This window comes from Paramisgurnus dabryanus, chromosome 18, assembly GCF_030506205.2.
Source record: "Paramisgurnus dabryanus chromosome 18, PD_genome_1.1, whole genome shotgun sequence".
NCBI classification, from domain to species: Eukaryota; Metazoa; Chordata; class Actinopteri; order Cypriniformes; family Cobitidae; genus Paramisgurnus; species Paramisgurnus dabryanus.
The window spans coordinates 22,754,782-22,779,725 of record NC_133354.1 but is presented as its reverse complement, the minus strand read 5'-3'; the positions used below and the strand labels follow the sequence as shown (position 1 = coordinate 22,779,725).

Sequence of the window (24,944 nt, the reverse complement as noted above, 5' to 3'; positions counted from 1 at the left end):
ACCACCATCTGCAGAGGTGTTATGTGTTTTATATGTTTGTAATACTGCTTTGGACAGCATTCTCTTACAGTGTTGCTATGTTTCAAAGCATTTTGTGGGCTTGGCTCATAAAGTGATCAAGTTTATTTAAGTTATTAAATTGGTCAAGTGCAGATGTTAATATTTTTAAAGCATTTTGATTTATTTCAGTTTATTATAGGCTAGTTCTTAATAATGCATCTTGTTCTTGCACTTATGATATCATGCTTGGATAAAACAGACACAACAAAAGTTCTCAGGCATCTGGCAAATATGCCAGTGGACATGTTAAATAATAAAGAAGCACTTTATCAATAACATCCTGTTGGTGCACCAGAAGAGATGTGAATAAGCTGGCAAAATAACTAGAGATACATTACAGCTAGGCACTGGAAGACTTGATTTTACTGGAAACTGAAGCCATCTTCAGCTGACCTATTAAACCCTCCCTTAAATACAAAGGGTATTGACAGCATTTTGTGTTGGGTTGTACATATAAGGAACCTGTGAGTATGGGGAGTAAAAATGTGGGTGTTTAATGGAAAGGTTGTAGGTTCAAACCTGGATTGGTTGATCTATAAACTATCATCATTATAACTTTGTCTTCCAATGACATTCTGTCATTAATGTCACAGCTCAGTATAAAACTCACAAAAAGCCAACAAACATGTAAAAAAGGTCAATTTCATACTATTAGGCCATTAATTTACATTTACGCTTGTGGCAAATGCTTTTGAATCCGATGCAATTTTTTCAGTATGCGGGTTCCGTGTCAGGTGATACCAAGTAGGTATATGTATTTGCTAATGTGTTTTATTGTGTAAGTCTGATGAAGGGCAGATGCCCGAAACGTTACTACGGTGATTAAACAAGTTTGTTGAGTTCAGTGTGCGGATTCTTTTTTGTTTTGTTGTTCCTTGGGAATCGAACCCATAAACTTGGCATTACTAGTGCAATGCACTACAATTGAGTGAGTTACAGGAAAAAGTAAGCCCTGGTTCCCAGAATTATCAGTAAACATTAATACCCCATATTCACACAGCACTTTGGTCCCAAAACATTTCTGTAACATTGGCAGGGAGGCTTCTGTGTGAACACAAACATGTCCCTTAAATGTTCTGGGATTGCTACTGTAATTGTACGTTCACACCGCCGCAGACTTGAGCTCACAAAGAAGCTCAGGCCGCCCGGTAAAGGACGCTAGTCAAAAAGTACGGGAAGTTTTTTGACGCTTTGGCCGCTCTGAAGTCTGTTTTCTCGGAACTAATGTTTTGGTAGGAACGATGTTTGGTTCTCGTATGTTTCTCCGGATTCAGCCAGCGGAAAAATGTCTAGGCTATATTCCATTTGGTTGCGGGTATTTTGCCGCCGCTTGCCGCTGAACCGCATCATAGCTTATTAGTTGAGCTTCTTTCAACTTTCTGAATGACGTTCTGGTCGCTCAAAACGTCCAAAACGCGACACCGATGGATTTGACACTCCTTGCAGCTAAGAGAAATCTGCTTCCATTGTAAATGAATGACTTCCGATAACTTTGGAAGCTCAAGTCTGCGGCGGTGTGAACGTACAGTAAAGAGTACCGTAACATTCTCGGAAAGCATTCTGTGTGAACAAGAGGCAGAAACAATGCCATAAGGGGCGTGTCATTGTTAAGCTTTTTCTGCTCGTTATGATCTTGTCATAAACAAAAATACACATGCATGGTTTTCAAACTTCCTGGTTTAGCAAACTTCCTTAGTACAAAGTCCTTAGTACCTATTTTCCCTTAAAAACTTAAGGGACTACAAGAGGTCCCTTAACGTCACAAGCGATGTCTGATTTTATGGTTATATAAGAAAAGAAAGTATCAGGGGGCATTTTTAACAATCAAAATAATCCCTTAGAGAAAAGTGATGTGCATTTATTAGGAGAATAGTGGTTTGATTGTCAGACAATCCAAAGTGCTTCAAGTTTTAACTACTTTGAGGCTTTATACATTCAATACTTTACAGTCTGTGTATTTACAACGTTTCATTGAACACAAATCCGCCGTCTATTAAGCTGCATCTGTTGATTTGTTTAACGCTATGAGGCTTCTCCATTGTCATGTTTTGGCAGAGACTACCGTAAAACCCTTAGTATACCAAGGCACAAAACTTTAAATATGCTCATGCGTCTTTACAGGATCTTTACATTATGTGTGTGTGTGTGTGTGTGTGTGTGTGTCTGTGTGTGTGTGTGTGTGTGTGTGTGTGTGAATGCACGCACAGATTCCAGAACATCATTGGCAGTGTGAATGAACCAAAAATCAAATGATCCCGGATGCATTTTCCGTAAACTCTGTGTGAAAAGGGCTAAAACATGTTAACATGCCAAACCTTGATCCCTATTATATATAAAAGGTAAAAATTCAACAAAGGTTTAATAAAACTCAAATCTGACAAATAAACTTAGCAGACATGACTCAAAAAATACATTAAAGGATAAGTCCATTTTCTTAAAAGAAAAATCCAGATAATTTACTCACCACCATGTCATCCAAAATGTTGATGTCTTTCTTTGTTCAGTCGGGAAGAAATTGTGTTTTTTGAGAAAAAACATTCCAGGATTTTTCTCATTTTAATGGACCCCAACACTTAACAGTTTTTTTTCAATGGAGTTTCAAAGGACTCTAAATGATCTCAAACGAGGCATAAGGGTCTTATCTAGCGAAACGATTGTCATTTTTGACAATAAAGATAAAAATATGCACTTTAAAACCACAACTTCTCGTCTATCTCCGGTCCTGTGACGCGCTAGCGCGACCTCACATAATTGCGTAATGCCGTGGAAAGGTCACATTTTACATATATGAAACGCAAATTTGCAGACAGTTTTAAACAATAAACTGACACAAAGACATTAATTAGTATCATTCCACATACAACAATGTCGGAACGGTCCTCTTTCTCCACATTTGTAAACACTGGGGAGCTTGTTTCGCATACATCATTCGTGACCTCTTGATGTGATGACGTATTGCGTGAGGTCGCACTGGGGCGTCACAGGACCGGAGATAGACCAGAAGTTGTGGTTTAATAGTGCATATTTTTTATTTTTCGTGTCAAAAATGACAAACGTTTCACTAGATAAGACCCTTATGCCTCATCTGGGATCGTTTAGAGTCCTTTGAAACTCTGTTGAAGTGTTAAGTGTTGGGGTCCATTAAAGTCCATTAAATTAGAAAAATCCTGGAATGTTTTCCTCAAAAAACATAATTTCTTCTCGACTGAACCAAGAAAGACATCAACATTTTGGATGACATGGTGGTGAGTAAATTATCTGGATTTTTTTTAAGAATATGGACTAATCCATAGTGGGCTAAATGTGATAGCTAAATATTTTCCATTAAGAAATACGCCAAAAATTGATAATATATCACTGCAGACTATGGTGCGAGAGCAACATGCATTAATTCCAATAAAGTAAACGTACATTAAACACTAGCGCTGTAAAGAAGCATCGGGCCTGTGAATACGTCAAGGTTCTGCTCTTCACATAAACCTGACCACAAATACTGAAAGTGAGCAGAAGAATTACCTAAGGCAGAGGTTAAGAGAAAGTGGAGGATGGTTACTTTCAGTCCTTTGACCTTTTCACCGGTTAAGTCTCAGATCTATAAATACACCTGAGCTGGTCCCATGAGTTCAGTGCACGTCAAAGACCACAGGGCCTCATACGTCCCCAGTGCCGCTTATGACTAAATATCTTTAAAAAAAAACATCTCAAGCTATAATCTGCTGTTTGACATCACCAGGTTGTCCGGCATGGTGGGGTTTAAGGTTTGGAAAGGCCACTGTGGGGTAAAATCTTCAGATTCTTACGGCATCGATTCTTGTATTACAGTTCCTTTTACTGTAAAAAAGCCAAACACTCATTTGAGTATTACAGAATAACATCAATGAGCAAAACCTTTTAGTAACAATCGTGAAGTATGTACTGAGAAGAAAAACCAAACAATATGTTTGTGTTATGCAAATGCATAATGACTTAAACATCAATTTACAGTGTTTTAAAGCTCAAATGGCATAAACAATTTGTATGGCATTTAAACGGTTAATGCATTTTTAACAATAAGCCACTTTGAATGAAATCATCTGCCAATCATGCAAATGTAAATGCCCATTACGACAGATATTCATTTGCATTTATTCACCAAGTAGATGCTTTTATTCAAAGCGACTTACAAATGAGAGACCGTTAAGCATTTTGTCTAATGTTATTAGAAAATCCAGACAAAAAGAAATCCAATAAAGATCCAAGCTTCACCTTCAACTAATACAACATCTCTATTGAAAAATAAAAGCGGGTATGACAGGAGTGGAAAGGCATGCTTTTATTCGCAGGAAAGAGCTTATTCAATCTCCAAGCATCAGATCGGAGAGCTCGACCACAGCTTAGTAACAGAACAACTTTTCCACATCGTCACCAGGCAGCGCGGCTCTCCGGAGACCCTGACAACTACCTACAAAACTATCTGGCTATATTCAGACAGATGTACAGATCAGTCAATGCACCATGTACAAGACGCTTAGTTTGTGTTGGCAGAGCAAAGGTCATGGGTTTGATTTCCCCGGCATCACACATACTGTGTAAGGCTTCAATGCACTAAAAGTCACTTCGGATCAGTGTCAGCCAAATGCATGAATGTAAATGTGAAAAAAGGTGTACATTTTACATAAAAAGCAGTGATGATTGTAAAAAAACAGAGTAAAAAGAAATCTCTCACCCTATGAATCACTCCTGGCCTGTAGTCTCTAATTATTGAGCAATGATTCATGTACTGGCATTAAAAAAAGCTTTGATCCGCTGTGCTGATCTAATAGTTTAAAGAACGAGACTCATTTCAACAGATCATTATTGCATTCACAGATCAAGGCAACAAAATTGCATGTGGAACCTCAAAAGGTTGCTTTCGTTTTGACATGAACTACCCTTATAATACACAACAAACAGATATAATCGGATTTCTATTTCAGATTCTGTGTCGACGACCTCTTACCGTGTGGTAACGTTATGCTGGCGCCGTCGATGATGGCTTGAGCGAGCTCGTGGTCGTTGCTCTCAAAGGCCTGGGCAGCCGCCTTAAGTGCATCCCAGATTTCCTTCCGGCCTTCGAACGCCGGTGCCGTATCCCAGAATTCATCACGCTTGCTGCGCAGCTGCCCGTCGGTCATCGGGTAGTCGCTTTTCCATTTGGGTTTCTCTCTCTTCAGGGGCTGGTTACGCCCCAGTGCAACTGAAACGCAGAAATGAATCAATGTAAGGATATGAAATATGAGATCATATAGGGTGACTATGGTGCAAGTGAACAAATTTTACAAGTAACACGGTCCAACAGTGACACCTGCAGATCTTAAGAGATTGAGGAACTATGTATATGATTATATTTTTCAGATAAACACAATCCAAGTTAGATATTTAAGTAAATGTCCTGGCTGTTCCTAGCTTTATAATGGGAGTAAATGGTTGGCAGTAGCTTATAGATGAATGTAGCATATTATAAAAAAAAACTGGCATTGCATATCATATTGCAGCACATGAATAAAATATAGCTTTACTATGGTGCAGGAAACAAACAGGAGAATCTACAAAAACAGTAAAGGTTTTACAAGGTTCTCATGTAGTAAAAACAAGCTATGTCCTAACTGCAAATCGAAATGATTTTAGGCCCAGGTCAGAAGTATTAAACAACAAAAGCGGCTGAGTTTCTGGGATGCGAGCCAGTAGTGATCTGCCTCCTCTGGACTGTCATGGTGGGTTTAAATAATGACATCTAGAAGCACAGGGTGAAAAAATGTTTCACACCTCCTGGATTATTACAGAAATTGTGCCGCTGAGTGAATTAATAGAAAAAGTGGTCTTAACAAATGATTTTTCTGTTGGTCTTGCAGATTTTAAGTTTACTCCGCCTGACGTACACCCGACCACATAAGTGTCAAAATGGGGTTAGCATAGCATTTATCTTTTAGCAAAACATCTAAGAAATGTTCCAAACTCCACCTTAAATGTCAAAAGGGCATCCAGAAGTACAGTAACCTCGCGAACTCTCATAATACTGCTGTCTATGAGAATGGGTGTTACAAAAAAAATGCAAGTTATGGCATGTGTTGAACCCTGCACTTTACCATTCTTCTCAATGCTAAGCTGTTTCCTATCCGTTTCTATCCATTCCCCTTGAGAATAGAGCTATACTGCATTATTGGCATTTTTGTCGAAAAACAAATCCAGAGTGTCTGAGATGTATTGAGCTCTCAATAAAGCAGCACAAAGACTGCAGACATGCATGCAAGCTCTCATTGAATACCACTGGCAGAATTACCAAAGGCTGAAATCCAAGTAGTTACATCAGAGGGCCTGAGAAAGGAAGATTTACTGGGCAAAACATCTGGCTGCTATTATATACAACCTTTCAGTCTGGAACGCAGGATGCAGAACAACCCATGCCAGGGAAAAATGCTACCCAGAACAGCACGGAGCGGGACTGCTGTGTGTTCGTATGGCATTTAAATGTGCAGTCTAACAACACTTAAAGTAATGATACATTTAAAGGTTTAGCACTTAGTAAATGCTTTAGATGGGGTTTTGAAAGGGCACTATTGTCTACGGTTTTATATATTTAGCCCAGAATCAGAAAAGTCAAAAAGATTCAGACAGCAGCTGGATTCAAAAAGAACGACCGGACAACAGCAAGATTCAGATGTAGCAAGATTTTCAAAAACAAAAGGTGTTCAAACAATAAGACCACTGAACAAACAGTCAAAATGCAGATTCAGTTGCAGACATTGAATCGGGTTACCAGCTACCCCAGCTACAGAATTAAAACTCTTAATACAATATGCCCAGTGCCCACCACTAAATTAACCTTCCACATGCAAAAAAGACAGAAGTCAGCTTCCTACAGTAACACTACAGTTCAGAGCACCCACTTCCTGTTTGTCTGCACTGTAACCCAAAGCTATTTGTCAATGACACAGTAGCTCGCAGATGACCCCTTCCTGTTGTTGAAGTATCAACAACATATGCAAACAGAAAATAAACTGTCATGTTGGTTTTTGCAGGGCTCAACGCTAAGGTTTTTTTTTTTTTTACTGGCCCCACCAAAAAGCACTAAATTAAAACAGGCCTGATTGATGTTTATTGTTTTTGATCCATGCAGACTTAAGCTTATAACACTCATACATTTCAAATATTGTGAAAGAGAAGTAAACAATCAACAGAAATTGATTTAAAAGCAATCAAAAATGTAAACTAATACTGTCTCCAATGTATAAATTAAATATAGCCATGATTTAATTCAAGTGAGTGACTATTTCTTTGCCGTTGTTGTTTGATTAATCTACACTATCACTAGTGCAAGGTTTATTTGGAGTACTGTCGCTTTAAGATCCAATGTACTGTTACACATGCGTTCTATTTCTGAATTGTTAACATTTACTTAAGACATAACTGACTATGTTTACAAGGATAATCACAGCCTTTTGGTTTTTTCATAATCGATTAGATTTTTCACTTATTATAGTAAAATAGAAAAAGCCACACACTACTTCAGAGTTTTACTAATATAATTTTGAATAGTAAAACATCTTTAAATGTCAAAATGCAAAACGTATTCAGTCTTCAGGTATGTGCTGGGGAGGAAATTAATAAACTCATTTCAACCTTCAACTTTAGACATTGATGAGAATTAACATTACACATTATTAACAAAATAAATAAGCCATTATGATATGAAAGTGATATTATGCATTTTAACCGTAATAAAAACCTGGATTTCCCGTTTACTTTAAAACAGATCCTTAATTTGTGGTTTAATACTATTTTTATGATAACCCTACAACACTTAAACAAATACAAACTCACTTATATTAAAAGATAAAAATTACACCTTTATTAACAGGGGTTTGTTTGCACTTTTGCTTTGGTCACCGTCCTGTCAGGGTTGCCAGATCCGTGTTACAAACCATGAGAATTCAAAATGACTCAAAGTATACCAATGACTATTCACAGCCCAAATACCAACAACTAATGAACCAAATCCTTTCATCTGTAACCTGCAGAAAAACTTCAGAAACAGTTTAAAAGTAGGCTAAATCATAACTCCATCGAAAGGCAGAGGACCTGGCAACGCTGCGGTCTGGGCAACGCTGCCTTGTAGGGCTGTAACGATTAATCGTGCAAATGCGTGTTTTCTCAATCAATGAATCTGAATGAATTACTGTGAAATCCCGGCACATCCCAAAGCAAGGGGGCGCTCTTGTGCAGAAACTCCCTTTGTGCCACAGAAGAAGTAGCATTAGGGACGCTATTCCAGGAAATGTCTGCAGGAATATTTATTTCACTGTTTTTCAAATTGTTTCAGGAATTTTCATGATAATAAAGAATTTTTAGAATGATTTTGTTTAACGTGTGTTGCTTTTTTAAATGCACGTTATAAACGACTCTGACTGATTTTAGATTGATAAGGACTTCCTACTGACCAAATGCCGTAGTACACGCACAAGCTGTGCATGAAACACAGAATAGCATTTTTTTTAAATGGGACACACGGTTAATCGTTACAGCCCTACTGCCTTGCGTTTAAAGGTGCAGTGTGTAAATTTTAGCGACATCCAGTGGTGAGGTTGTGAATTACAACCAACGGCTCAGTCCACTGCTCACCCCTCGGTTTTGAAAAGCATTGAGAAGCTATGGTAGTCGCCACCGGAAAAACATGTAATTGACGGAGACAACATAGTAAAAAAAAGTTTGTCCGTTAAGGGCTTCTGTAAAAACATGGCGGCACAAAATGGCGACTTCCACGTAAGGGGACCCTCTGTGTATGTGGATAAAAACGTCTCATTCTAAGATAAATAAAAATGTAATGGTCCATTATAAAAAGGGCTTTATACACCCCTGATAATATAGTTTTGTATATCATTTTGCATTTCTGTCAAAAGATCTTTGTAAAAATTCAACATTGCACCTTTAAACAAGCTGGTGGCGCCCTGTATGAAGAAACAGCGCCTGACTTCAATTATAAGTAAAAAAAGTTAAAAAAAAAAAAAACCTTCAATTATAAGTGAAAAGTTTGCGCCGTATAAACCGGACGTGTGTCCGTGCATGCGATGTCACAGACCAACATATTGATAATAAAGTTTGTTGACAACATTTATAATTGATTTTTATCAATTTTATCAATTTGTTGTTGCAGCCCTAGTAAATATGTCTGCTTAAGAGCAAGAAAAAGTGAACTCATGAGATGGTGCATGTGCTTCGGATGTGCGCACATTCAAATTTTCTCAAACAGCTTGTGATGAGTGCTTAGTTACATCTTTTCATGTCTTCTTTGATTACATTATAACATGTGCAAATGATAAACTTTCATGACTGTGCTCGGCTCGATCAGGCTACCGACAGTTGTATCCTTATTGTTGAGCCCTTCAATGTTAAACAGGACTGCACATCTGAATCTGCCAACCGTAGGTCATTGCTCATTCATTTAAAAAAGGAGCCCTTGCTTTGCTAGAAACAAAGTGAGCGGCTTTTTGGCATCAAAGTCACACTGCACTTGCATAATTGTACGCCAGCGTTGCATGCAATACAAAGTAATATGATCATCTTACTCAACATTTGCAGCACATTAACTGAGCGAACCAAATCAACACAGAGCTCATGGGCTCCAGACAAATATACAAAATGTATAGTATTTTATACCACTGTATTATACTCCATCTTACTGCACAATTACAGTGCATATTACTACACCCAGAATTGTTTTTCTGATTAAATGTCATGGGAATTTAGTGTGCGATTTGGTTGTTAAGTCAATGTTATATGACAAATCCTAAACCCTCACAGTATACAGGAATAAGATCGAAGAGATTTCTCAGGTTTTGTCGTGTCTGAGGTGCTGTTTCCAATAACTCTTGAGTGAATCATTATTTCCATCAGCTCTTATGTAAGCATCTAATGTTCCCTGAATTCAATCCCTGCACTACATTGCAGTTCAACAGCATCAAAATGCCAAATTAATTTAAATGATGATTTACAGCACCTTGCTCGGTTAAAAGCGCAAATGCTAAAATTAGATTCCCATGCAGGCTTTCTCTGCTCAAGGTTGATGGAAATCCATTTAAACTGAAACAATCACCTATACTTACTGATCTTTAAAAATCCTCTCACGGCATATTCATTACGTTGCATTTCCTTTTCACTATCCTGGTACTTGAGCGGCTAATCACATTAAAAGACTATGCCCGTCTTGACAGCTAGCAAATGAGATTAGCCAACAAACAAGATTGTTATTGACTCTCTACATGGCCATACATTCACCCAAAACAATGACTTGGGTAGCAATACGAACAACAATGTGCTTTGACTCAATACTAAACAAATTGCAGTGTAAACACGTAAAGGGCCACAACAACGATCCTTTATACTAGGAAAAAACAGTCATTGTCTCTGGAAGGACCGTCGAGTGTGTAAACTTCCCTCAGGGTGTGTGAATCTCTTTGTAGCAGACAGAAAATCTATAGCCTGATTAACATCACATTTCCATTTCCTGTTTAGTAAATGATGCACTGGCGACACAGTAAAGTGGACGGGTGACCACATTAATTCAATTTGTTAAAGAGGCACCCTGGCACTTAAATTTCTGCTGTTAAGATTACTTACTATACTACACGAGCAAGATATAAGCTGACAGCAAAGACTTGTAAGCTGTAAATAATGAGACTTGGGAGATACAAAGTCAGCAATCTGCAATTTCAATTTCAACATTCATGTGTCAAATGTCACGTAACGCAAGTACAGAAGTTTAAAGCGAATGGTAATTGGCTAGACAAAAGAAGTAAGTTGTACGTCTGTGCATCAAAAATAGTATGCAAGATAAATGAAAATTTGCACCAAATCCAAAAGTAGTCCTGTTATGACACATTTTCAATATAATCTGGCATGCTTCAAACAAGTGTTATTATGACACCAAAATCAACTGTAGTTGTTAGCAACACCAGTAAAATTTTGTAAGCGCCATTTAAAGGAATAGTCAATTTTCTTAAAAGAAAAATCCAGATAATTTACTCACTTTGTTCAGTCGAAAAGAAATTATGTTTTTTGAGAAAACATTGCAGGATTTTTCTCATTTTAATGGACTTTAATAGAGCCCAACATTTAATACTTAACTCAACACTTAACTCTTTCCCCGCCATTGACGAGATTTCTCGTCAATTAAGAGAAAACGCTTCCCCGCCAATGACGAGATATTCCGTCTTTCCGCAATACCGCTATTATCCACCAGGTGGCGCCCTTCCGCAACTTTTTAAAACCGGAAGTATTTCCCTATGCCAAGCTGCTGCATGTCCGTGTCTGTTTTAAAGATCGCTCTGAATCGGATCTCTATGAAAAGTCCGTCATAAAAATGGAATTATTTCTGCTTTTTGCTCAAAAAATGGTGTTTTTGCAAAAACCTACCCATATTCAAAAGCTGATTGCAAAAGAACCACTAAAGGTAGGATGAAACGGTTTTTTTTGTTTGAAAGCAGAGGGTCTGTTCTTTCATTTGCTATATTGTATGTTTATATATTTAAAGAAGAACATTTTCTGGAAGGCATTAAACTTTGGTGAAAATCATGAAAAACGCTGGCGCTGGCTGGCAACTTTTTTTAAAAACGCTGGCGGTGAAAGAGTTAACAGTTTTTTTTCAACGGAGTTTCAAAGGACTCTAAACGATCCCAAACGAGGCATTAGGGTCTTATCTAGCAAAACGATTGTCATTTTTGACAAGAAAAATAAAAAATATGCACTTTTAAACTACAACTTCTCGGCTAGGTCCGGTCGTGATGCGCCAGCGTGACCCCACGCAATACATCATGACGTCAAGAGGTCACAGAGGAACGCGAAACTACGCCACAGTGTTTACAAGTTTGTTGAAAGAGGACCGTTCCGGCGTTGTTGTATGGGACTGATACTAATTAATGTCTTAAATGTGCGTTTCATATTTGTAACACGTGACCTCTCTACGCATTTACGTTAGGTCACGCAGGACCCGGACCTAGACAAGAAGTTGTGGTTTAAAAGTGCATTTTTTTTTGTAAAAAATGACAATCGTTTTGCTAGATAAGACATTTTGCTAGAATCACTAGGGACCCAATTATAGCACTTAAACATGAAAAAAGGCAGATTTTCATGATATGTCACCTTTAAACTGTTTCTGCAGGTTAGAGATTGAAAAATTTTTCATTTGTTGTTGGTATTTGGGGTGTGAATAGTCATCCTTTTGGACTAAATTTGAATGGCCTTGGGCTGGATTTGTTACGCGGGTCTGGCAACCCTCACAGGACAATGACGGAAGTAATAGTGCAATCGAACGTTGGTTAATAAGGTTTAATTTCATCCTCTAATATAAGGGTTTTTATTAAAATACTAATAAACCACAAACTAATCATCTGTTTTAAAGCAACACCAAAGAGTTTTTTTTACCTTAAAATAACGTTTCCAAAAAAGTTTCAGTGGTTCATCCACTCAAAACAGGGTGAATGGCACTGTCACATTCGCTTTGCAGCCCTCTATCGGCCAAAACCGCACTAAAGAAGTTTCCAACCGTCGGGTAGTGGTCCTGTAGTTCGAGTGAAAACTACAAAAACTTGCTTTACGGCAGACCTACAATCCAATCAGAGCCAGCTATGCTGCAGTATTTACGACAGTGGTAATGAACAATTACGCTTCTAACCTGTAGGGGGAGCAAAGAGCATTAAGTCTTTAGTGTTGCTTTAAAGTAAGGGCAAAATACAGGTTTTTATTACTGTAACAACACATGAATATCACTTATAATGGCTTATTTATTTTGTTAATAATAAATAATGTTTATTCTCATCAAGGTTGAAAAATTGAAATGAGTTTCTTAATCTGTGGCAAAATTTCGTGACCAGCACATGCATGTTTTTATATTTAAAGATGTTTTACTATTTAAAATCTGCACAACCCTTTTAAATTAAAGCTTAAAATATCAAAATCAAAAAGATTTTATTAGTAAAACTCTGTAGTAGTGTGTAGATTTTGTATTTTTAAGTAGAGTTCAACATATGAATACCCTAATTTAGTGCCTTATTTGGCTATAATAAGCAAAAATTCAATTTAATAAATATTTATGTTTTATCCAATTTAGTTAATTAATCGAAAACAATTTCCCGATTAATCGTTTATGAAAAAATCGTTAGTTGCACTACTAAAGTTATGAATTTCGCTATATGGTAATGTTTACAAACATAAATAGTACTCAGGGGTCATTTGTATAATAGCGTAATTTTTATGTTGCGTTATTGGTAGACTGTCCCAGTAGTACTGTACTCCCTTTAAATATGTATTTTCCACCATCTAACCACAAGTGCATAGATGAAGAGTTGCTGCATGTAGAGGTTTTTATTTCCCATAATTCCTTTAAAAGAAAAAAATCAAACAGCACAATAAGACTGCTTGTGGTTCCTACCAAAGTTAACAGCATTCTGACTTAAAATAGGCAGAGGAATGCTTGAATAACAAAAACCAAACACATAATTTACGAGAATTAAAACACCTGAGAGGTATTTGAAAAAATCTTTGTGTTTTTTATGAGTGGAAACAGTCAGCACAGCAAAACACCAGGGCACACAGATTCAACCAAGGTTTTTTTGTCATCTTAAACTGTGTGATTTTTATTTTCACGAGAATCCCAAATTAGTTCCATCTGGATTAAGGTCCTAAAAGAGGAGCATTTTGTGAACAATGCATGTGTGTGCGTAAGTTAAAAGCATTCTTGTGTGCGAATGCTGCACAATTTCACAGTCCATGCATTCAATTTGACAGCGAAATAAGTTTATTATTTAATCCTCATCATATCCTTTCCTTATTTCCTTCCCCCTGACTCATAGCCAGCATTAAAAACCCATTTGGGGAAACCTTAGGGGCCACACCCACCATAAAATCACCCAGAAACCGACCTCATCCGAGAGGTATTTAATACCGTATGTACTTCCCATCACCCGGTCGGCCACAAGTCTCTGAGAGAAGCATTGATGTGAGGGCGTGCTGACATCTGGGAACTATCGGGCCTGCCAGCCCTCCACACCGGAGAGAGCGGGTTTCGTATACAAATCCATGAAAAGAGAGGGAGCGAGAGGAATAAAGGTGAGACGAAAGACAAGCCCTGTGTAATTAAGTCTATAACATCGACCGGTCGAGGAGTTCAGGCTGTGGAGACTCAGCCGAGACTTCATACACATTGTCAAAAATTCAATAGCGACTGTCAGGAGAACTTTGGGTCTCATAGAGGCAATCATTTATCATTTGGGTTTTCTTGAGATTGTGTCAGGCGCCACAGAAGATATAAAGATGGTAATGGAAAGGAACAGTTCTCATTTCAAAGGCCAAGTTCAAGAAGCCTATCGCATGTCAGAAGGGTCAGATCGCACAACCTCTGGACAGTCGGACGAAGGCATCTCGGATCTCTGGGAGTCTCTGGAGACAAATATACCCATCTTCATCTCGGGTTCCAAGTGTCCTCTTAAGGGCTAATTCAAGGAGATTTCCCCCTCCCCTTTAGTCAGACAAACAACCTCATGCAAGCTTACATGTACTGTGATATGTCTGCACAGAATGACAAGCATTTAAACCATTGAAAACATCAAAGCCTCTAGCCCTTCTCTGCTTAAACATGCTATATCGCATGTCACTTTCTCTCTCAGTGCACTTCATAACATGTTAAACATTTCAAACCCCGTCTTTCATACTTCAGTTTAACAATAACCCATTTTCTGTTGCCTGACTTGCCCTCTGAAAATGTACCTTCCAGCTGTCTTGAATTCTTCAACCTAGTAGGCCAACAATAATACATTGTCTAAGATCAAAGGAATTTGGGGAAATTAATGGTAAGCAGTATTCTTAAGTTTATTATTTAAATAAGCAGGTATGGGTGACCTCACTTGGACGTTTAATCAGCCAACAGCTTTATAGTTTCTTAACTCATACTTCACCTCAATTAAATGCATAAGAGTTTGAAGCATATTATTCCAACGCTGACTATACGGCTGTTATGGTGCGTTCACACCAGATGCGTAAGAGGCGGCAAGTGCGAGTGATTTACATGTCAATGTAAAGCCCCAAATAGGCTTCCTGTGGCACGGTAAGTGCAAATGGCGCACAATGCGCGGCTGCCGCACAATGCGCGGCGCGGATGCCGCACAATGCGCGGCGCGTTTCATGCAAATTTGCGGCGAAGCGGATGCCGCACAATGCGCGGAGCGGATGCCGCACAAAGCGCGGAGCGGATGCCGCACAATGCGCGGAGCGGATGCCGCACAATCCGCGGACCGGATGCCGCACAATGCGCGGAGCGGATGCCGCACAATGCGCGGAGCGGATGCCGCACAATGCGCGGAGCGGATGCCGCACAATGCGCGGAGCGGATGCCGCACAATGCGCGGAGCGGATGCCGCACAATGCGCGGAGCGGATGCCGCACAATGCGCGGAGCGGATGCCGCACAATGCGCGGAGCGGATGCCGCACAATGCGCGGAGCGGATGCCGCACAATGCGCGGAGCGGATGCCGCACAATGCGCGGAGCGGATGCCGCACAATGCGCGGAGCGGATGCCGCACAATGCGTGGAGCGGATGCCGCACAATTTTTTTTTGTTTCATGCAAATTTGTTGAAAAATTGATGTTGAAAAATCGAAACTTGTATAATAGTGTATCTTGTCGGATTTTTTGCGCCGCATTAACCAATCAGGAGCTTGCTCTAGCAGTGATGTGATTACAGGAAATGAGCGGAGACGGAAAACATAAAACAATGGAGGACAATCATCAACTAAACTATGTAACTATTTTTTTTTGACAGAAATGCAATAAGATATACATAACTATATAATTTTCGGGACAATTAGAGCGGGATTCGGGACAGCAGCTAGATTTTTCCAATCTGGTCACCCTAATGTATAAAGACCCTACAAAATCAAATGTATTGTTTTTATTACCTTAGAAAAACTAGCCGTTTAATCTAGATGCACAGTGAGTCCCCTTACACGGAAGTTGGCATTTCGTGCTGCCATGTTTCTACAGTAGCCCTAAATGGACAAACTGCTCTACAGAGTGTATTTTGTCACTACGTTGTCTCAGATGACGACATGTTTGTCCTGTGGCGGCTACCTTAGCTTCACTATGTGTTTCGAAAGGGAGAGTGGAAAATCTACACAGTGAACCTTTAACAAGTCAAATCGCATAGCATTTTTCTTCAATATCGTGCAGCCCTATGCGATACAACTTTTATGAAAGAATACATAATAATCTATCTATCTATCCATTCACTATCATGAAAAGAAATAAGCTCTATCAGTTCTACATTCATCTCCATGGCGACCCAAAGATCCAGGTGAAGTGAGCCTGACATGTGGACCGATGCGCCTGCCCACCCTGCCTGCTTGAAGAACTTAAACGTTGCATAATGTAAGACAGACGGGTTGCTCAAGTTTCACCTCACAGAAAACAACAGAGGCTCAGACAACAACTGAGATGAGGACTTGCAGTACAGCAGACAGGCTGCTGACAGTGTTTAGATTGCAAAAATAGCTGTCAGGCATTAAAAGGAACAGATTACCCAAATATGAAAAAAATACTTTCATAATTTACTCTCATGTCATACCAGAAGCATGAGACTTCCTTTATTTCAACACATACTTTTATATTAAAAACACTTTTTATCTTTTTATACAGGACTCGACATGTTGAAGCTCCATAAAGCCCATGCATCCATCATTTAAGTAATCCAAATGACCCCAGTCGGCCAATAATAGCAAAAAAATTAAAGCAGGCCTCTGAAGCTAAATTGAAATGTAAACAGGGGACGTGACAACTAAACTTTAATATGGCCGCATGTTCGTATATTAACATTATAGAAACAATATTATAAAATATTTTTTTTAAAACAGGCAGTTCTGGTCTTTCATTCTTATTGGTTGAAACACGTTCTAAGCGGTGATAAAATACCACGGAACCCCCAAGCTTCAGACCACATTACAAAGCTTAAGTATCAATGCACCACTGTTGCAATGTACTGATATGAGAAAATAAACACCACAATATTTAATAATATTTTTCATTTTTCAACAGTTGCATAATTAATGACGATATCCAGATAAATGTCAATAAACATCCAGATCTTTAACCCACCATTGACAAGAAAACGCCATTTATAGAAAACTTTTTGGGGTTTATTGCTTTAGTTTCCCATACATTCATTTATTTGTGCCTTGCCTGCCACAAAATCTAAATGGAATAATCAAACTTGTTTATGTTTTACGCATCATATTGGTTACCCATTATTTTTTCCATCCCCTTGGCGGTTAATAAATAAACTAAGTCTGTGGGAAACACTGAGATCTCACTGGCTCTTGCTTGTCTTGTAACAAATATCAGCTAGTAACAATAATAATAATAATAATAATAATAATAATAAAATAATTATAATAAAACCAATGAGATTTTAAGTTTGTGCCATCCTATTTTTCGTTTAGGGTAATATGCATTTGCAGAAGCATTAAAATATAACCAACTAGTTATTGATTTAAATTAGGGGTGTAACTGTACGCAAAAATCATGGTTCGGTGCGTACCTCAGTTTTGAGGCCACGGTTCGGTTCATTTTCGGTACAGTAAGGGAAAAATGCAAACATTAAACTGCAGGTTGTTTATTACTATAAACTTTTTTTTAACAATTTGTTTACATTTTTTTAAACACTTTTTATTAAAATATAATAAACAAAATATATATAAAAAAGAATAATAAATTATATACTTCTGCAAAGTTCTCCACTTAATAACATACTTTTTTACATTATTTTATAGCAGTAGGTTAATCTTTTCTTAACCTTCTCTTAAACTTTTTCTACTAAAACCTTGCACTAAACTAACAAATTCAATTCCAAAGCCCGGGATACAGCTCTTCTCTGTCCTGACGAGATGAACTGATCTCATTGTGACAATGATATGATTGACATGAGGTGCAGATGAAAAATCTGATCACGCATTCCGTTATTCTCACGTGTCACTGAAAGGGAGTCTCATGATTGCATAGCAACCTCTCACACACTTTTGAAAGAACAAAACACGCGCTTATAGACGCGGCACGTCAACGTTCACATCAATAATTAAACGAATATACAACTAAGTAAATAAAAATCTTTCTGTGGGCTGAATTATGTTATATGTTTGACAGAAGACTTGCAGCTGAACGCGAAGACTTCCGCCACTTAATACGTTCCTGTGAAAACACAAAAATTGACCTAAGTTCCGCACACAAAAGATTGCATTTGGCCATTCGGTGCACACGTGCACCGTGCCGAAAGCCCTGTACCGAAACGGTCCGGTACGAATACACGTACCGTTACACCACAAATTTAAATATCTTGGTTACTTTTTCTTACACACAAATTAAGAAGTCTTTTTAAGAAAGTCATGTCACTGCACCGCCACGTTTGCAACACCTCCAAGTCCTTCTCCCAGATGATGTCATTCTTTAATAGGGGTGTAAATCGAAAAGTTTGCTGCAATACGATACAGTATTGATTATCTCCACCCGTGGTGCGATATTTGACGGTACATCAAACTTTTCTTCGATGCAATTACAATTAATTTATTAATACTTTAATATAATGTGCCAAGTTAGGGCCCATTCACATTGTGTCTTTCGCACTTTTAAGTTTGTTATTTCAAAAGTAACGTACGCTCATAATGGAAGCGACGCAAACACGGTGCACTTGTTAAAATTTTTTATAACGAATGCAAACCAAAATATATAACATGCACATTTAATTAAACGCTTTAAACAAGGCACAATCTCTGTCCCAATCGGGACATTTACAACAACAAACTAAGGGAAAACACACTTTTTAAATAAAGAATAGTGTTTAAAGTGTCTTAAAGACACGGTACACATTTTTAAGAAACAACTTAAGACACATCTGTTTGCCATGGCTTATCCTTCCTGTTGATGTTTTTTATGCGTGTAATACTGTTTTTAATTTAAATGTATTTTATCTTTTTTTATATAATGAAACGATGTAAAGCACATTGGTCAACATGTGTTGTGTGAATAGTGCTATACAAATAAAGGTGACATTGACATTGACATTAAAGGGGACAGAGAATGAAAAACCATTTTTACCTAGTTTTGTTGAATAATGGTAGTCTAACCGCATTCACAAACATACAAAAAGTGCTAGACATGCTAAACATCTCAGTCTCATAGAAATTCCTCTTTTAAAAATGTCAGCCAGAAAACGGCCCAATCTGAAAAACTGATGCTTATGACATCACAGGCATCTCACTGCCCCTCCATTTAAAAATAATTGGCTACATTTTTTGAGTGGCAGCAAAGTCAGCCAATCAGTAATGAGATTGCAAGTTAAGCCAGTAGGGGGAGCCAAATAGGTGCAAAACCACTTGTTTAAAAATCCCCCACCCTAATAGAGCTATCTGAGAGAGGTTTTTAGGAAGCTTCTAAGGCATTACAGACCCAAACAAAAAATAAATGGTCTACATGTCACATCACAGAAAAAAGGATAAATACCCCATTCAATCATTCTATGTCACCTTTAAAAAAATCCTCTGCAATACCTTTAACTTTCAAAGTCCCACCATCTAAAACAATCTACGACATCATAACAATTGATCAGAAGTTCAGAACACCTTAGCATAATGACTGAGAGTTTGCACAGGAAAACTCACACTTGCTGGCTTTAATCTAGATGAATAATAACATTACAGAGCCCAATAACAAACAAAGCACAGTGCTGCTCTCAACTTACAGTCTGACTCAATTCTTCCTACCTCCAAATGTTCCTTTATCATTACCTCTTCAAAACAAACGCAGTCCCCTTTGGAAACCTACCACCATTCCCGAAGGAGAAGTTGAAATGTTGACATCCAAATCAAGCTCTGTGTGCTGTGAAAAATTAGCAGCCATTAAGTCTGCAGGTAACCGTCAATGGCAGGATCTGCTCTGGGTTTCATCTAAGGGTACTGCAGTCATTACAATAATGATACACTAGGTGAAATTCAGTCCCAAAGGCTTTGTCTAGCATCTAAGGAGCTATTTTTGCTTGACATCTGAGACTTTGAGAGAGAAGCAGCAGAAGTCGCAGACATACTGCTTTATACACGTCTTGTAATTGTTGCAAGAAAAGAACCAATGAATCTTCCTGCACTTTAACCCATGCCAAATACACATCAGTTGTTGTGACAAGATCACATGAGCACTGTCAACAAAAAGAAACACATCATTTCCAGTAAATACAAAGAAGTCAGTTTTGTGATTGTTAGGTCTGTTACATTGGAGGCCATTTATAGTTTTATGCCTAGATGTTTATGAAACAAACGGTTTAAACAGAACAAACATACTGATGAGTCATCTTGCACATTTTTGTCCATCATCCTATCCCTCCTGTCTCCGATTAGTAATAGCACATGGCGAATCGTGGGTTGAGTCCAAAAGCTTCAGCAGCTGACCTCCAGAAACGGTCTTTAGACAATCTTCATAAGTAGCGTGATGACTCTTACAATTATTTTTGAAATATAAATGTCTCCATATGTTTAGAAGCTTATAATAATGATTTATTGTTGATCTGTCAGTCGATTTGACATCATTTGAACCTGCAATTTTACGTTTCGAGATGGTGAACTAAAGCGAAAGAAACCGTTTTAATAAACTTTCTGAGTTGCTACCACGTTAGAACCAATGGGGAATAACACCACTTCTGTTGCCCAAATGCGCGCGCAGGCTATTTGATCACGTGAGCTGTAAAAGGGTCTATATTACTGCACCCGAGGTCGAAGTGCTGCAAACGAAGTGCTCTTCCGCCATACAATATAGTTCTCATTTTTATCCGTTTAAAAGAAAATTGCCACGTTTTATTTTGTGCCACCATGCTAACTAAGTGCGCACATTGAAAAAAGATAGGTATGTATATTCGTCCAAGTTGAGGTAAGAACACAGTAAAATATTGAAAAACTTGGTGGTGTATTCTTTAAAATTTTTAAGGCCATTTTCACTCTGTCATGCGAATCTGGGACTCGGGAGCACGGCGTGGTAGGCCTACCGAAGCCGAGACTTCCTGAAGGAGGTGGCATGAGCTCCGGGATAATATAGCTGTGGCGCGATTCGCGTGAATGTGAAAGCACCTTTGGACTCAGGTGCGCACTCGTCCAGGAAGCAAAATAACCCGCGCATGCGTTTTACCCAATGACGTCGACCATTTGTTTCCACAACGCACAATTACCATGACAACTGATGAATTTTGCAATCCAAAACACATATGTGTAGCTCTCTGCTGTGCTTGATAACATCATCATATAAAATATATAACTGTGGTCGACCAATCCGCTTGCTGTGGATGAACACGCACAGGATTGTGGGTTATCGAAGGCAGTGAAGAACACATCTATACAGTCTTTAAAAATCAATCAGATGATAGTAACTCAGGAGGCAAGAAGTGAAGCCCTCATCGCTTCCACGTCGAAATGCATCCTCCAAAAGCAACTTTTCAGCTTTCAGACAGCCATGATTCACAACTGAGACAAACTAAAAGTTATTTTTTTAAAAAAGCTTTATAAGCCTTTTGATGCTTTGTACCCCAACTTCCTGTTTTAACAGGAAATACATAACTACAGCAAACAGTCCTTGAAAAGAAACTTCATGGGGGTCTTAAAAAATAATACAAAAAATTAACTTACAACAACTTTTTTTAATTGATGCTGCGGATGCAACCTGAGCAGTTACCCAAACTATGGACTGTTTACAGCAATTTTTTTTATTTACCTTGAAAACAGTATGACATTTATTTTTACTATACCATTTTCAAAAGGCACCGTTTGCAGTACACATCTACAGTGCTTTATTTCAAAAGAAACATCCTAAAAATACAGCAGACGCGTGTGTGAAGTGATTTGAAGCCCAATCTTGTCAATAAATCACATGAAGATAACCCGTCATGTTTCTGCAATCCAAGGCCAAAACCAAAACCATGACCCACATTTAAAAAATGGTGCACAGTAGCTATTCAGCTAACAGACACTTTATATTTAACACACTGCTAAAGCTAACCAGCTAAGAGGAGGTGTTACATGCCAAACGATTCACTGGCCAAAGACAAAGGGTGAAGGGGGGATTTGTGAAAACATTTGCATAATCACAATTAAATCGTTTCAAAAGCCTGACTCCGGTCCGAGAGCATCGATCGTGCCCTCAAAGCGATGCAAAATCCACCACGACGTTTCTAAGCACTGAACCGAGCAGGAGACAAGGAAGACGGCATGTGTGAACCCAAAACAGCACAAATTCACTCAAAGCGCATTTCCAGGAAACGCATCGGTTGCTTACCTCCGGTTCCGTCCGAGTTTTCGTTTAAACTGCCTGAAGAATCATGATGACTGCCCACACAGCCACCCATGGATGTTTTCACGGAGCGGACCCGCTCTGGTTCGGTTTCCCCCGGTCTTTGCTCTCTCTGCTGGGATAGAGATTGACAGGGCGCGGGCATCAGCTGGAGAGAGGCGGGGTGGATATATGCACATCAAAGGACGGTCCCAAAACGTATGGTGAGCTCCCTACCTAGGCAGCATTCGAATGCGCTCATGGGGGACCACATACTGTCCTGTAAGGGAGCGCGCTAAAGTTTGACATACTGCCATGGTTACCTTTTACTAAGCGCATGGCAACGGGTATGAAAATAACGGACACGAGAATAAAGAGTGCTTGGACGGTAATATACGAGGAAGTTGGATTAAACTCGTGATTAAAGTTGAGTAATGAATATGTTCACTCGAGCAAAACAACTTATTAAATAAAACTTTTAACAAAAAAGTTTGGACTCATTTAACTTAATTTCCGTTATGTTAAAACTTGGAAAAACGCAATTCAAATGGATCTAAATATTTAATACTGTGTATGCATTTCTTTAATAAACTATTAAATATGCTTATGTCCTTTACTTAATTTATGTTCTGTCATAGCTTTGATAATTAAAAAAATATCTTTTTTTATATAACAGGTACAGTCCTTGAATCTGTCTTAAAGCGATCTCCTCCAATCAGATTTATGCACCGGAAGTCTTACAAGCGTAAACTATGCATGTATTCAAAATATTCCTCAATTTAATTTCCTCATTTAATGCACATTACGTTATGATATGTTAAACATTATTTAATATAATAACGTTTCTTAATTTGATATCTGTATTTAGGCCTGTAGAGGTTATTATGTATAAGCACAATTACCTTGCATTTGTGAAGACAGTGACGGTTAAACGCTGTTGTCTTCTTGATATGACATGGCCCAAACAAATGTGTTATTTAAATTCTTACAATTTGCAAAATAATAATAAATACAAATATACGTTAACAATACAATCCAAATGATAAAACTACGATTAGCCTACAATAAATAAATGAAAAGATACAAAAAGCCAGAAAGATAAAGAACCCCCAAAATATGCAGAGTACAGTACAGTACAGTTATTCAGAACTAAAGTGTGTGACGCCCTCTAGTGAATTAAAGCGTGAACTGCAAGACACAACACTGCATACTTTGACCAGATGCCAATGCCATTTGTTTTAAAGGATCGACTCTATAAATCTAATAAAAAAAAGATGCTTATGAACCTGTATGCCTATTTTGACGTTATATACTTTTCAGTGATCTTCAAGCAAGAATAATATTTGAATTTCCTCTCAAATTTTTGACGTTTGCATATTGTACAATGAAATTTTGTTCCATTATTATGCTGTTAAGATATAGCATGGCAGTAGACTGCCATAGGAGCATCATAAATCTATTTATTTATTCCATTGCCTGATTTGTTAATTTATCATAAATATGACCCACAGAGAACACATAAATTACCAATTAATAATAGTTTATCATTATAAACTCTGACCTCAAGACTCTACTGGGTTTCCTTATACTTAATTAAACAGATTCATCACAGATTTCAAAATTAAACAGATTTCATCACTTTACAAATAGATTTTTGTACAAAAAAAATCTGAGGACATGGCACTAGATGGCAGCAATGTGTTAAATATTCGTTTTAAAAAAAGTTTTCAATTCTTTATTCTTTAAAGTGGAACCAAAAGGTAGGGGACTAAAAACTGGAATACTCTGTATTGTATTCTATATATGTAACTAATTGTCCTGTTTTATTTTCGTTTAAAATAAATTGGAATTGGTTAAAACAATGCAAGATTGTTAACAAATGTTTACAGTTTTTCTCCGTCGCTTTGGAGCATTTCTCAGATCAGAAATAATTATTTCAAAACACTTTGTTCAATCTTCACATCATCAAGTCAGTTGTGCACAACATATAAGCAGCATTGTATGGGACAAATTGCAAATGCTTTGATACAATTATGCAGCTGATAATGTACAAATGTCTGCTGTTTGCAATTTTCAATTACTTATGTAATTTTCATATAAATACATTATACTGGTATGTTTGAATAGTTTTACATCACAACACATTTAGAAATTAGTTCATCGTACAAGTCATATCATGCAAAATGGTTGACCTTTGTGTCATTATCTGTTAGCATTTTATTTTTATTTTTTTAGTCTTTTGTAAATGTGAACTGAATTGATAAATTTTGAAAAATTGAGCTAAGGAAATTGGACATTTCTGAACCTTTCTAATTTTGTAATTTTTTATTTGTACTGTAAAATATATTTTTTTAATATCACAATTTGTTTACAGAAGAAAAGTAAAAGTTTGTGAATTCGCCCACAATTCAAATCAGAAAATACTGACACCTACTGTATAATTATGTACTGTTGTTATATTAACAACATGGCTAAACATTTTCATGAACAAGACATATTCACAGACGTAAAAATGGGGAAAAAAAAGGATT

At 37.8% G+C, this 24,944-nt stretch overlaps 1 protein-coding gene across 1 annotated transcript in view; it reads right to left on the bottom strand.

Annotated features, from left to right (window-relative positions):
* The window catches only part of ubtd2 (ubiquitin domain containing 2), a 32,554-nt gene extending 9,755 nt beyond the window's left edge, over positions 1-22,799 (bottom strand). Inside the window, exons 1-2 of the mRNA XM_065287317.2 lie at positions 22,420-22,799; positions 5,039-5,275 (exon numbers count right to left, since the gene is read on the bottom strand). Coding sequence (XP_065143389.1) covers positions 5,039-5,275; positions 22,420-22,579 — 397 coding nt within the window. The 5' untranslated portion in view covers positions 22,580-22,799. The remainder of the gene's footprint in view (positions 1-5,038; positions 5,276-22,419) is intronic.
* Positions 22,800-24,944: the final 2,145 nt, after the last annotated feature.